The sequence below is a fragment of the Coregonus clupeaformis genome, chromosome 28, assembly GCF_020615455.1.
Source record: "Coregonus clupeaformis isolate EN_2021a chromosome 28, ASM2061545v1, whole genome shotgun sequence".
NCBI classification, from domain to species: domain Eukaryota; kingdom Metazoa; phylum Chordata; class Actinopteri; order Salmoniformes; family Salmonidae; genus Coregonus; species Coregonus clupeaformis.
In genome coordinates this window covers 31,281,587-31,297,699 of record NC_059219.1, presented here as the reverse complement: position 1 = coordinate 31,297,699, position 16,113 = coordinate 31,281,587, and the positions used below count along the sequence as shown (strand labels likewise).

Genomic DNA, 16,113 nt, shown 5'->3' with positions numbered 1-16,113 from the left:
CTGGCCCTGAGCTCCCACACTGATACCCTGTGATTGTGGCTAACCCTGCAGCTTCCTGCCTGGACCAGCCCACATGTGCCAGCCTATATATAACTATTATAACTGCCTAAGAACAGTGTTGTTTAAGAGCCATGCAACCCCACTGCTGGCCATGCCAAAGCCACACAACACACCAGGCTACAGAGAGAGGCTTATACTCAACACCAAGCTTTATAGAGTCACTTTCTCCTACTTCAAGACAATGATACGGTTTTAAACTAGTGTTCTTTGAAGCTTACTGAAGTTTAATTTCAGAACACAAACAAGGGGGAAGATTGTGGTGTGTAATGAATTGATCACTTAAGGGTGTATGATTGTGTGTGTGCTCTTACTGTACGAAGCCGAAGCGGTCAATGACTTTGTACAGGTGGAAGCTTGCATCCTCCCAGGGTTCCACAGTGGCGCCCTCTTTTCCCTGCAATCAAAGAGCCTCATGGGTAAAGCAATGAATAACAAGTAGTCTGAAATGCATTTGTGCTTTAAAAAACCATCCTTGGGGAACATATTTTTTTTAAAACTTTGAATGTAGCACAAATGAGAATGAATACCAATGAGATACTTTGAATGAAAAATAAGTGATGTAACTTGATAAATATATAGAACTGGATGGCTACATACTTTGTAAACATCGACACTATTACAATAGAGATAGAACATGAACAATGTTATTCTACACTGAACAAAAATATAAACGCATCATGTAAAATGTTGGTCCCATGTTTCATGAGCTGAAATAAATGATTCCAGAAATGTTCCATACGCACAGAAAGCTTATTTACATCCATGTTAGTGAGCATTTCTCCTTTGCCAAGAATCCATCCACCTGACAGGTGTGGCATATCAAGAAGTTGATTAAACAGCATGATCATTACACAGGTGCACCTTGTGCTGTTTTATCACATAACGAAATGCCACAGATGTCTCAAGTTAAGGGAACGTGCAATTGGCATGCTGACTGCAGGAATGTCCACCAGAGTTGTTGCCAGATAATTGAATGTTAATTTCTCTACCATAAGCCGCCTCCAATCTCGTTTTCAAGAATTTGGCAGTACATCCATCCAACCGCAGACCACGTTTATGGCATTGTGTGGGCGAGTGGTTTGCTGATGTCAACGTTGTGAACAGAGTGCCCCATGGTGGCGGGGTTATGGTATGGGCAGGCAGGCATAAGCTACAGACAACTAACACAATTGCCTTTTATTGATGGCAATTTGAATGCACAGAGATACCATGACGAGATCCTGAGGCCCATTTTCCTGCCATTCATCCGCCACCATCACCTTATGTTTCAGCATGATTATGCACGGCCCCATGTCACAAGGATCTGTACACAATTCCTGGAGGCTGAAATTGTCCCAGTTCCTCCATGGCCTGCATTCTCAGACATGTTACCCGTTGAGCATGTTTGGGATGCTCTGGATCGACGTGTACGACAGCGTGTTCCAGTTCTCACCAATATCCAGCAACTTCACACAGCCATTGACGAGGAGTGGGACAACATTCCACAGGCCACAATCAACAGCCTGATCAACTCTATGCGAAGGAGCTGTGTCGCGCTGCATGAGGCAAATGGTGGTCACACCAGATACTCACTGGTTTTCAGATCCAAGCCCCTACCGTTTTTTTAAAGGTATCTGTGACCAACAGATGCATATCTGTATTCCCAGTCATGTGAAATCTATAGATTAGGGCCTAATGAATTTATTTCAATAAACTGATTTCCTTATATGAACTGTAACTCAGTAAAATCTTTGAAATTGTTGCGTTTATATTTTTGTTCAGTATATTTACCCTCAGACAGTCTGGAGCAGGAATGGGCAACTCCAGTCCTCCCCACTCCCCTTCAGAGTGTGTGTGTATGTGTATGTGTACATTCTATGCTTGGCTGTGCTACAGAGCCTAGCCCTGCTGCTAACAGGTGTGAAATGAAGAGCTAGGCAGACGCCCCCTGAGTCACAGCCTGACTCAAGCCAGAGGAGAGGCTGTTCAATTTATCAGACAATAAAAAGTCAGTCAACATTGAAAATGAGAAAGAGAAAATGGGAGAACGCAATAGAGAGCAAAGGAAAATAATGAGAAAATGAAAATAAATTGTGAAGACGGAGGAGAAGATTGTATAGAGAAACAAATACAAGGGAAAAAAAGAGAGAACAGGTGGGAGACTGAAATAGAGGGCAAAAGAGGTGAAGAACAGCGAGGGAAAGAGGAAAAAAAAGAGCGAGAGCTAAACAATCTCCATCATTGGCTGAGGTCTGTAAGGCTAGCCTGAAGACCAGCTGGTGAGGTCATGGATGTCTAAATACATCTCTCCCTCGCTTTCTCCTTCTCTCGCTCCCTCTCTTTACTGGAAGTTCTGTCCTAACTTAACACAGCTCCCTCACACAGCAGAAACAGGGTAAAATAAATATACATAAATCAAAAAGATTGTTCTTACATCCGACCTCAGGCCGAACACACACAGCGCCTGGTATCTGCGTATAGACACACACACACACACACGACAGCTGTGTAATATCCATGTCGTAGCAGAATTGGAGCATGATTCTGTGCAGTGTTTCACTTTGTCAAGTTTCCATTTTTCTGGTGTTACGTCTATGATTGACTGTCACAGTTAGAGTGTATAGAATGTTTCTTCAAGTATTCTCCTGTAGTCAAAGGAAAGAGGAAGGATAGGCCGTACTCTCCCATACCCTTGAATGAAACCCCATTGATAGAAAACGTTGAGGTCTGTAGTGAGAGCATGAACTCCATCTTTGTTTTGATGTTTTGATAACAGTCTCCCTTCCGGGGCACCGCTCCCCTCCCTGACACCGTCATGATGAAACTGAATTGGTTTTGATTGGACTCGTTCCGCCTCGCCAACGAGAGAAAATTGACTCCTCTTGTGATCAGGGTCAAACATCATAACATATTTCAACTCTGTGTCAGAGTGCCCGCCTCTCTCCTCCTCTCCATCCCTCCATCATTGCTCCTCTCTTAATGAGCGGGCTTGATTATACTGCCCGCTGGACTTAATTAAAAAGGCTAATTTATAAACCAGGCACGACGGCTGGCTATAGTGATGATGCCACAGGCAATGGTGTGGATGGACACACACGTTTCACCATCAGTCTGACAAATATGACAATTTTATGACAAAAAAAACAAAGCACAAATCTCTGGAAACCTCCTAGAAATATTGTTATCCCAGCTTCTGTCTGGTACTGACAGACAACCATGTAATGCTGCAGGTGATTTACTGTCCTTCATTAGTGGAGGGGTTCTTACCTTGTCATATTTGGAGACGATCTCGGCCCTCTCCTGCTCAAGCCTCAGCACAGCATCCTGCTCTGTACCAGACGCTGCCAGACAAAAAAAAGAGAGAGAGAGAGAGAGAGAGAGAGAGAGAGAGACAGAGAGAGAGAGAGAGAGAAAGGAGAGAGGATAAGAGTTTGTCTTAAAATGTCAACATGTCAACATTTGTATTGTGGTTCTAGTAGGGTCAGTGAAGGCCAATACAGACTGGATATGGTCGTGCTGTACCTTTTCACTACCCATCATCAAACACTAAGTGGTCCAGTTCTCTGGCCCCACACTGAGCCAGGGGTCAAAGGTTAAAGCCTGGCCTACCGTAGCACACACTGGGGGCCATGTCTGAGTCACACTGGTGGAACTAGCTGGGCTCACCAGGGGTGGAGTGTGTCATACACAGCTAAGAGGCTGTTTGAGAGCAGTAGTGTGTGTGTGTGTGTACTGTATGTGTGTGTGTGAGAGACTTTGAGTTGAGCCACTTTGAGCTCAAAATGGAGGCCATTGTCATAGAGGGACGTCAGTATGTGACAGAGAGGGAGAGAGAAAGGCTCTGTGTCTGCACAGCCTATGTGGTGTGTGTGTGTGTGTGGCGCGCACACGTCAGCTATTATGGCCCAGACGGACGATTAACGAGAAACTGTCACGCATGATCAGGATGCTGAGAGAGCCCAACAAAGGCATGAAAATTGACACACACACACACACACACACACACACCTCCTTTACCTCAACTATACCACTCAACCAAGTGAGTTTCCTCCATTTACAAGATTATAACTGTATGATTGGACCGGTCGAATGTAAAGGTCCGACAAACACAGTCACTACACACACACACACACACTGCCACTTCCTGATTCAGCAGCCAATGGGAAGTTCAAAATACAGGAAACACGTTAACAAAGCTGGCACAGAATATACGTGTGTGTGTGTGTGTGTGTGTGTGTGTGTTGGATCATGGTTTGAAGCACTGTGGTAATAGTGGAAAACAAAAAAAAGTCTAGCTCTGATTAATGACTTCAACAACAACAGGTAGTTCTTGTGATGGAATGTAGTCAGCCAGAACATACGGTGTATCTGAGGTTTTCTATTAGCAAAAGGCTTGTACTAAATCATCCTTCCTGATGTGAAAATATTCTGGTACACTTTGATCCGGTCAAGTCCTGATGGAAAAAGATGATGAATCTTTCCAGGCGTTGGACCAAGCATTGGCATTTCATCTGCTTTGATGTACCTGCACTGAGCTGCCAGCTAAATGCGCATTAGAAAGACAAGTTGTGTGTGTGTGTGTGTGTGTGGCCTCAGACACATTGGACTCACGCTGAGATTGTTTATTCTCAAACACTGAACTAGTTCTGTAAACTTATTTTTACACAGAATGAGGCAGCTTGCCGACCATATTAGTGTGAGAATAAATACATCGCTCCACACATAGCACAAGAAAGAACACAATACTGTGTGAAAGTGAAAGAGGCTATTGTAGATACTCTCTGTGTGCTACTGTGTTCACTGAGCTGGTGTGAGACATGAAGTAATTCTCTCCATTCACCAGAATTGCAGAGCAGCAACCACCATTGAGGATACAGCTTTTCAACCCTCTCCACCAATGAGATGTGCTGCTTGGCCTCCACTCAAGAAGTACAAGGTCCCAAGGGAAGGGTGGTGTTACAGTTTTAATCATTTTGTTTTTCCTTTCTCTTTTTTCCCTTTCACTTTTTCAGTCAGTATTCCAACAGGAAGTATTCCACTCTGATTCTTCCCCACTTTCTCCCCGGTTTCGTCCGGAATTGTCCCGAACAAACATCGCTCTTATTGAGCCGGCCGGAATGTTTATGACAGGGTGGTGTGTAACTGTCTGTCACAGTGAAAGGCATGTCGCCATGGGCTGCCAATGGAACACAGAGTGGGAGAAGGGACTGCAGGGGGACAGCAGGGGACACTGTCTGTAAATAAATAACGTCCGTCCGTCCCCCCACTGAATTCCACCCATGAGGTTGTTTCCATGGATCAGTGGAATGGAATTCTGGGTAAATGGGATTGAGTCTTCCCATAGTAAAGCCCAGTGTTGGCAGCGTTAGCAGTAACACACACTGAACCCCCCAGCAGCCATATTAGTATTCAACAGGGGCAGCGCTTAAGCTAAACGCAATTAGACTCTTTCATGCTTGGGGAATGGTGCTGGCATCCGTGACTCCGTGTTTGTAAGGGGTTGGGGGGCTTGTTCAGAGTTATTGTGTTTTGTTATGTTGCTTGGACTGCTGCGACTCCTCGTGCCTCCAGAATACTCCTTGACAAGCCCCTGCCTTGAGGCTACAGGGCTGCTTGAGGAAAAACATACATACCTGAACCTTTGCTCTCGCAGCGAGTCACCCCATCCTCCTCCCCCTTCTCCTCACCCTGTACACTCCTACTCCTCTTTTCCCTGGTTAGACCCACTACCTCACTGACCTTTCACCCCTCCCTCATCCTCCTCTGCCAGTCTCAACCTCTTCCTCTTCAAAATGGCAGTGGCCTTTGGCGACGGCTGCGTAGAACGGCCGTTCATTTCCCTCTCCTGCTGTGACTAAAATGTCCCCGTCCTAACGCTTTGCCTGAGTGGAAATTACCTGGTCCTCCGCTTTCCCCTTCACACAGCCGTGTCCCTCTCTTTCTCTCTCTCCATCCATCCCCCACAGAGGTCAGAGAGTTAGAATAGAAAGCTGCCATTTTCCCTGCTGATAGGTATTAATCATACAGTAGGCTTCTGAAAAACGCAGGAAAATGTCACTGATAGAACAAAGGAGAGAACTGGTCTCGCTCACAGGTTAGGGACAACATGTTGTCAATCTGTATATAACTTGTCTGTCCATGATGATTCAAGTGTTCATCAAGTCTATAAAAGAATGAACCTAGAATCATGCTTTCATCCAATCAAATCAGACTCCGAGCCCGTCTTCTGGACTACAACATAAAAAACAGACTTTATAATAACATCCCTCTCTCTTAGTCAACATAATAACACCGAGTCTTCCTGTGTCGTCCATCTGCTAAAGTACCTGTCTGTATTCATCACAACTCCTGTCACAGAGTGAGTCAGGATGTCTGTAAACAATAGACTTAATATTAGTGCTCCTCTCTTTTAGGGTCTTGTGGTTTCTATTCCAAGACTTGTCTTTTGCTTGCGCTCTCTGCTCCAAGTTAACACTCATTCCTGGTTCCTATCGGCAAAGGTACTGTAGCTGCATGGTTCTAATGGAAAGAAGTCATTTCCTGTCTGTTCTTGAACTCACAGAGCCTCACACTTCACTTTGTTCATCCGTCTCTCAGCCTGCCTGTGTTCAGCCAATCAACACGCCCCAAGGCCAAACCTGGAGACGACCAGGCTGAGAGCTGCCTCTATTCACCTTACTGCATTACACACATACCAAATGGACTTATTACTGAAGAAAAATGATCTATATGGCAATCGCAAAGTGCACCAAGGCCATGTCAATTCATGCCTTGAAATGAAAAGAATAAAAAGTGAACAAAAAGAGAAATACCTACTGAATAAGGACTGAAAGAGGAAAGGAAATAAAACATTGACGTTTGCGGTGTGCCAGAGTTCTAAATGGAGCCTGTGTGTGTGCTGTTGTAGACGTACCATTGTGTGTCCAAATATACAAACACACACTAGTCTGATGTCACCCAACTGTCAGGGTAACAGCAAAAAAAAACATTAAAAACTGTAGGCTAACCACACGCGGCATAACACTGGGCATGCTATTAGCATTGCTCCAAACCTATATTAATTTGCCCAAACTAGATGTAGAACACAAACATGTTTCTAACTGTACCCAACCACATCACACATAGTTGACCTCAACACAGTCACAATGACGTCACTCAATACCATGAAGACATGTCTACTCACAGAGTAGTTTACCCTCAAACTACGCTCACAGACATGTTATAAATATCATGTGAACTTTCATGTCTCCAAGTAACTGAATCTCAATTGCAAACTGTACAACCCCACTAGAACTTTATCATTTAAGTTACATTTTTCAACAACAACAAAAATCTGACAGAAGCAATAGGTTTTCTTGAACACCAAAAGTTTGTCCTAGTAAAGTGTCAAAAACCAAAGCGGTCTTTTTTGCCTGAAGTCAGTCGCCTCAGTGACATCATGACTTACCTCTCTTCACGCTCTCTGTTGGATCCTCCAGTCTACTGAGAGCTTTAGTCCGCATTAGTGACAGCCCGGGATATACCGACAACTCACAAAAACCCCTAACCCATCCCAGAACCACCGACTCTGCCACGGCAACTACTTCGCAGGACAAGAGTCCACGTACCAATGAGAGGAACCAGAGAGACAGACAAATGGTGGCTTGTGTTGATACGCACTTCAGAGCAGCAGAAGGGAGATCAGAGTGGTTGAGTTTGAGGGCCTCTGTCACAATGCAGCTGTTTGTTTACTTTACAGAGAGATTAAAGAACGAGAGAGAGAGAGAGAGAGAGAGAGAGAGAGAGAGAGAGAGAGAGAGAGAGAGAGAGAGAGAGAGAGAGAGAGAGAGAGAGAGAGAGAGAGAGAGATGGACACTGACTTCAGGATCAAGTCACTGCTACCCCACTCACGACATTCCACACACAACAACAGCCCCTATTCAATACACAGAAGAGAGGGAGAGAGACAGAGAGAGACAGACAGACAGACAGAGACAGAGAGACAGACAGACACAGAGACAGATGCAGACACAGACGCAGACACAGACGCAGACAGAGGCAGACACAGACAGAGGCAGACACAGACAGAGGCAGACACAGACAGAGGCAGACACAGACAGAGGCAGACACAGACAGAGGCAGACACAGACAGAGGCAGACACAGACAGAGGCAGACACAGACAGAGGCAGACACAGACAGAGGCAGACACAGACAGAGGCAGACAGACAGAGGCAGACAGAGGCAGACAGACAGAGGCAGACAGACAGAGAGATGAGGAAGACAGTGGGTGGGACACAAGTAGAGGGAGATCAAAAATCAAGGGACAGCCAAGAGAGGAGGCAGAGAAGAGTTATAGAATTGCGATTATGTTTTTGTTGGAGATATTTATTTTCTTACCTACTTTTTTTTTATAGGCTGTTATTTATTTTTCTTTTACTTGACTGAATGTTGGACAATAAAGCATCATATTTTGTTTTCTATTGCTCTGGATAAACAGCTTTCATTAAGGAGACTCATTATCAATTCCTGTGGTGAGTCGAATACCCAGAACGATCATGTTGATCAGGCATATTGCAGGACAGCCGGGGAGAGAAGAGGAAGGGAGGGAGGGAGAGGAAGAGAGATAATTGTCCTTGGATCTGTCTCTCTCTCCATCGCTACGGTACATTTCTACACTGGCACACACAAACGCCCACGCCCATGCCCAGTAAGGGAATGGCTGATGTGGCTGAAATGGTATCACTTCTAAAGCGTCGAGGTCATCCTGCAGGGCAGGCAGGCAGGCTTGGAGGCTCTGGCGTCCTTTCTGGGAATGATCTAACACACTGGATACTTTCTGAGAAGGGACACGTCCACTGCAACCACACTGTCAGTAATATGGACTTGAGAGTTATTGAGCACATTCCAATGAATCCTCTTTAAAAAAAAGGACAGAGTAAATGAATTTGAAATGAAAGTGATGAAATGCATCTCGCCTTCACTCTCTTGCCCTCTCCCCCGCTCTCTGTATTTGACAAGAGCAGCAGGATATTGTCATCTTGAGTGAGAAGTTGACCCTTCACCTCACTCTTGACTGGTATATAGTTCTCCCTCTCCCCTTCCAGTCTTCAGAACTGTATATAACAAATCTGCCAAGCACTTTGGCAACTGTGTGTGTGGGCGATCTCTGGCACCACATAGCAAGATGAAATCAGAGAGGAGTGTCATATAACCTCCCCCGTACTGAACTTTAATGTGAATATAAAACAAGTGATTTAAATATGTTCCGCACTCCAGTGACAAGGGGATCCGAACTGTCTTTGTTCTGTTAGGTGTGTGTGTGTGTGTGTGTGTGTGTGTGTGTTGCGTGCAGTGTGTGAGGTTCACAGTTGAAGGTGTCAATTAACAGAAGTGACAATCTATGTACACCATACACACCTTCGCTGGAGTGTTTAATTAAAAACATTTATAAAATCATACTTTCCCTGGATTTCACAACAACGTTACCAATTCTATCTGGACTACTGGTGCTTTCTGTATGCTACTGTAAAACAGTAGTCTAAGCTTTGTAGAAAGCTTTGTGTGTGAAATCTGACACTAGGCGTAGAGGGACTAAAAGGCATCACTTTACAGATGATCAATCAATATTCAATTAGCAATCAATCAGCAGCAGTGTAGTGCATAATTCCACTGTTAATCTAAATACATGACATCCACACAGAACACCTTTATACAGTATCCATCCACCCACCTATTCCGATTGGCACTTAGAGAGACACTCTGGATGAAAACCTTGGTGTGGGTTGGCAGCAGTAAAGACGGACACACACACACAGAGACACACACACACAGAGACACTCAGACAGACAGACAGACAGACAGACAGACAGAGCCACGATGAGTGACACACGGTCTCATTGTTACTTTGGGAGGAGTCTGACACCATCTCAATCTCTGTCTTGCTCTGACACTCATCGTGCACACACAAACCACTTGTGTCCCCACATCACACTACGGACGATGGAGTCATCTGCTATGAGTAATGACAGTTTCACAAGTGCAGTGTGCGCACACACACAACACACACACACACACACACACACACACGTGCATGTATGGGAGCTATACTGCTATTTGCAACTTCAACGTATCAAACAAGGAACACAACAATATTAGTACATTAAATGAAGCAATTTAGAGAGAACTTGCCTAGATTTAGTGGTAGTAAACAGACTGTATCTCTAGTGGTGTGGGACCATGTGTGGCACCACTACTGAGACACACAGCTGTGATTCTTACAACCCCCACGACTGGTGACACCATCACTGTCACCGCTGTCATCAGCCAGGTAAGACAGGACAGGTGTCATAAGAGTCAGACAGAGAACCAACAATACAACAAACAACTCATCTAGGCTAATAACAGGTGTACGCAAAAACAAATAGGATAGGACTGTCACAACTCGTCTGTCGAGAGAGATCCAAAATCCAGAAAAGAGCCGTTAAATTCTAGGAAGCGATTCCCAAACCTTCCATAACAAAGCCATCACCTACAGAAGAGAAGAGTCCCCTAAGTAAGCTGGTCCTGGGGTTCACAAACACAAACAGACCCCACAGAGCCCCAGGACAACAACAACACAAATAGACCCAACCAAATCATGAGAAAACAAAAAAAGAATTACTTGACACATTGGAAAGAATTAACAAAAAAACTGAGCAAACTAGAATGCTATTTGGCCCTAAACAGAGAGTACACAGTGGCAGAATACCTGACCACTGTGACTGACCCAAACTTAAGGAAAGCTTTGACTATGTACAGACTCAGTGAGCATGCCTGCTATTGAGAAAGGCCGCCGTAGGCAGACCTGGCTCTCAAGAGAAGACAGGCTATGTGCACACTGCCCACAAAATGAGGTGGAAACTGAGCTGCACTTCCTAACCTCCTGCCAAATGTATGACCATATTAGAGACACATATTTCCCTCAGATTACACAGACCCACAAAGAATTTGAAAACAAATCCAATTTTGATAAACTCCATCTACTGGGTGAAAAACACAGTGTGCCATCACAGCTGCAAGATTTGTGACCTGTTGCCACAAGAAAAGGGCAACCAGTGAAGAACAAACACCATTGTAAATACAACCCATATTTATGTTTATTTATTTTCCCATTTGTCTTTTAACTATTTGCACATTGTTACAACACTGTACATAGAGACATAATTTGACATTTGAAATGTCTTTATTCTTTTGGAACTTCTGAGTGTAATGTTTGCTGTTAATATTTATTGTTTATTTCACTTTTGTTTACTATCTACTTCACTTGCTTTGGCAATAACGCGCCACCAGCTTTATGTGAACTAGCCCTTGTCATCCATCCATAACCCAGGCATGTAAGCGTCTGCATTGTTTATCAAACACGGCTGGTCAGTAGGGAGAGAGGGGTGGAGAGAGTACTCTAGTTACTTTGATATCTACACTACTGAAAGACCTCTGCACTAACCTAAGGGCCTGTGTATAAGCATTCACAGTCCAGCCATTTCAAGGCTAAGACAGAACTACCCTCTTCCTTCACTGCGAGAATGTATGTTTCACATTAAAACAGGAAGCATGTTCTTTTGAGTGTGAAAAATCTAACTGGATGGGAACTCTGCTGTTTTCATTTACCCCAGAAAATAATTGAATACTGCTTCAGATTTTTTTTGGAAGGAGCCCTGAGACAGAGAGAGAAACAGAAGCAGTGTTGAGGGCCATTTGCTATCTTATCGAATATGTTGCCCTTTGCGCCAAACAGTTCTGAAATATCTAAATCTAAAGTTACAGATATAGCGCCGTCCACCACATGGATAAATTCTCCTTTGAGGCCAAAATTACAGAATAAGCCGGAGGCAATATGTAGCCTAGCTTTTCTCTCTAGGTGCTTATACGGCAAACAATTAGACTAGATGCTAAAATGGCTTTGATATCGGTGGGCAGATGCTAACCGGCTACCTGCTGTTTAACGCGAGGGGGGTCTAAACTCTACCCCTCTCCCTCCTCTGACAACCCAGCATGCAATGTTTAAAGCCGCGCTAACACACACACACACACACACACACACACACACACACCACGCCAATAGTTCACACAACTTGATGTGTTACACTACAGCAAGAACAAATCTCCCTTTTTTTAAGCTGCTGGCACATTTGAATAATTGAGCGAGACTCTCTCCCCTAGCTGTTAGAAATATGACTGTTTTAAGATGGGAGAGAGATAAGAAAAGAGGGAAGTGAGGGAGAGAGAGAGGAAGAGAGAGAGGGAGGGAGAGAGGGAGGGAGGGAAAGAGAGAGAGAGAGAGGGAGGGAGGGAGAGAGAGGAGGGAGGGAGGGAGGGAGGGAGGAGGGGGGGGAGGAGAGGAGGGAGAGGAGGGAGGGAGAGGAGGAGGGAAGGAGAGTGAGGAGGGAAGGAGGGTGAGTGGAGAGAGGGAGGGAGAGTGAGGGAGGAGAGGGAAGGAAGGAGAGTGAGGAGAGAGGGAGGGAGGGAGGGAGGGAGGGAGGGAGAGGGGGGGGGAGGGAGGGAGGGAGGGAGGGAGGGAGGGAGGGAGAGTGAGGAGAGGAGAAACGTACTTCATGCAGAATTGATTCTAGAGATAGTAAGATGCCAGTGCTGCTGACCAGAGCAGAGTGGATGAGAGGGAATAAGACACTGGAGCAGCATGCTGCATTAGACTGGTTATAAATCCCTATGCAGCCATCTCATCTCCAGCACAGTACAGCAGTATGGGAAAGGGAACGGGGGATACAACTGAATGCATTCAACTGAAATGTGTCTTCCGCATTTAACCCAACCCCTCTGAATCAGAGAGGTGTGGGGGCTGCCTTAATCGACATCCACGTCATCGGCGCCCGGGGAACAGTGGGTTAACTGCCTTGCTCAGGAGCAGAACGACAGATTTGTACCTTGTCAGCTCGGGGATTCGAACCAGCAACCTTTCGGTTACTGGCCTAATGCTCCTACCCGCCAGGCTACCTGCCGCGGCAGGCTGGGTGGTGTTCAGAAGGGCACAGTGTAGCAAAATGTTTTGCAACGGAAAACAAATATCGGTGTTCTTATTGGACAAGTTCAGAACGTAACTTGCTCGCTACTGAACACGACCCTACTGAGCATGGGCAGGCATGCTGGACCTAGCTCCTCCCGTCACCTGCCTGGCCAGCAGAATGCCAGACCCAACAAAAGGAGGGAGTTTAGTATTAGCCCAAGATATAAGTTCAAATATAGGGAAATTTCTTTCACAAACGCTCAGAAGTCCTTACTGATTCTGCACAAACATATTCAGACATGTACATTCTACACCCAGAGAGATGCTGATACGTCACATAAACAGAGAGATAAAGACCCTGCTGATACGTCACATATACAGAGAGATAAAGACCCTGCTGATACGTCACATATACAGAGAGATAAAGACCCTGCTGATACGTCACATATACAGAGAGATAAAGACCCTGCTGATACGTCACATATACAGAGAGATAAAGACCCTGCTGATACGTCACATATACAGAGAGATAAAGACCCTGCTGATACGTCAACGAGCTCAGTGCATTACACATACTGCGTTCAAGCCGTCTGAAGTGACAGACTGAAATGTCATCTCACCACGCACCCTCTCCATCCCTCTCTCACCAACCCCACACCTCAGCAGATAACCCACTGACAGACAGCACCTTTACCACAGAACACTACCTAGCAACTAAGGCTGCTGCTACTGTCTGTGGGGTGAGATACCACACTGCAGACAACACCTGACTGTCTCAGCAGCTCTGTGTGTGTGTGTCTAAAGCGAAGTGTGCACATATTAGTGTTAGTGTGTGCACCGGTGTATGTTTGAGTGTGTTAATAATTTCTCCGCAGGGTCGATGGCCGGAGATTAAAATGGCATTGAGATGGAAGGCGGAGGGCCCTAAACTCAATGTTCCCTTTGTAGTGGGGATCACAGATCGATGAGAAGCTCAACTCTCCACAACACCAGCTCTGTTCCACTGCTCCTGCCTGGAGCACAGTGATTACATGCTGCTACATAGGGAATGGGACATTTTTTTTGTTATTATCAGGCTCAGTATGTTGAGAGACACACACACACACACAAACCAGTTTTTTTCAGGTTTCCGCAATCTTGATCGCAATTGTTTTTGCTAAATCAACAATTCCCTGCATATTATTCGAGGTCTTGCAAATTTGACCAATCACCGCACTATTTCCGCATAAAACAGTCAAATCAACGCATAACACTGACCCATCACCACAGCACAAAAAGAGGGCTCACAATTTCAACCAATCACTGCATAAATATGGTTAAATCAAGCCACACGTCAACAAACTTCATCCCTCGTCAGGACAATTTCGCAACAAATTTGACAAAATCATCGCATTGCCATGCAAAATGTCAGAATTGCCGCAGCAAAATCAAGCATTTTGCCTGCAAATATCACCAAATAAATCCCTGTGAAATCCTAGAGGGACTGACAAACATTCATACACGTCACAAACGTACACGCACGTGCACGCGCACACAGAATTCATCATTAACAAGCAGTGAGGTGAGAAGTGTGTCAAATGTCTTCATCCACCTGGCATGTAAAAAAGACACACTGGGTTAAGACAATAGAGGCAGCTTTTGTTAAGGAGATCATTTAGGCCTCCATGTCTTTAAATAGGCTGTTGATGTTTAAAAATAACCCACAACACAACCCATATAAATCACTAGCCAGTAGTTACGGCTCCACTCAGAGCCCAGGTGACTCTCCTCAGATTGTAGGACTGAGCTTTTGGCAGTGAGAAGATTAAGCCACACATTAGTGCCCACAGCCCAACACGGACCCCTCAGAACTAGTCCAATCAGCAGACAGGACTAGAGGTCGGGGGTCACCAAGTGTCCCATTACCCCATGGCACCTTCCTTCATTATTTAGCACTCACCGGGACACACACACACACACATCCCATTGCAACAGCGCCATTACAACAGTACCAAGGGAATCTCTTTCTCTCTAGCCAACTCTCTCACAAAGACAGACACACACAAGGGTTCTGTCAGAAGTCAATGGCATTCGTTTTCAGGGACACACTCCAGCTAATGCACAGCAGTCATAGATACACATGGACAGACAGACACAAACCGAAGCACAGATACACATAAAAGAAAGAAAGGCATTTCACTGTACTTGTGCACGTGACAATAAAACTTGAAACACACACCTCCGTATCTGGCGGCTGCTCTGCGCCGGGAGGGAGACACCAGCTCCCTGACCATATGAAGCACCTGCATGCTCATAGGGGGAGGGCCAACCGTGCACACTGGGCGTGGGGAACCCTCTCTGCCTGCACCCCGACAACCTCATCCCTCACAGGGTTCTCTGAAATCATCCCAATGTCTTAAAACTCCAGATCTCAAATCTTGGATCCCATCTTATTCCCAGGCACCAGGTTTAGGGTCCACAGAGCGAGGATCTTTCCCCAGTCTTAGTTCCTCTTTTTGGGGTCGAGTAGTGGCGGCAACCCCTCAAGGTTCCAAGGATGATTCCAAGGTTAGCTTTAGCCTCCAGTTCCACCCAGTCATCCCTAAGCTTTTTTCTCTCTGCTCCGATCCAACCTCCTTCTCTTCTCAGTCTCTCTCAGCACCAGCTGCAAGCCCCCAACACTCCCTTACGCTATCACACTCACGTCCCTAGCACTCATACACTTTCTCTCCTACTCTGCTACATGTGAATATCTAAGGCAGTCACATTTAGAACGACCTAGTGAGGCAGTCTGTTCTAAGACACTGAAGGCAGTCTGCTCCACTGGTATTCCGCTCCTCTCTCTATCTCCAGGGGTCAGCGGTTGTTTCTGTCCAGGTAGATGATCACCTCCAGTCGTCCTACGGCTCTCACATGTCCAGCAATACCAGACCGCCGCTCTCACACGTCCATTAACACCAGACCACCGCTCTCATATGTCTAGGAATACCAGACCACCGCTCTCATGTCCAGCAATACCAGACCACCGCTCTCACATATATCCATTAATACCAGACCATCGCTCCTCACATGGAATATCCCCCATTCCCAGGATACCAGACCACCGCTCTCATGT

General features: G+C 45.5%; 1 protein-coding gene across 2 annotated transcripts in view; it reads right to left on the bottom strand.

Moving 5' to 3' along the window:
* LOC121563945 (USP6 N-terminal-like protein) overlaps positions 1-15,313 on the bottom strand; it is a 37,595-nt gene extending 22,282 nt beyond the window's left edge. Inside the window, exons 1-3 of one of the 2 annotated variants that reach the window (XM_045208864.1) lie at positions 15,238-15,313; positions 3,307-3,380; positions 372-454 (exon numbers count right to left, since the gene is read on the bottom strand). In XM_045208864.1, coding sequence (XP_045064799.1) covers positions 372-454; positions 3,307-3,380; positions 15,238-15,313 — 233 coding nt within the window. Of the gene's footprint in view, positions 1-371; positions 455-3,306; positions 3,381-7,486; positions 7,771-15,237 lie in introns of those variants that run through there. The other variant, XM_045208865.1, reaches the window with a different exon arrangement.
* Between the last annotated feature and the right edge of the window lie 800 nt (positions 15,314-16,113).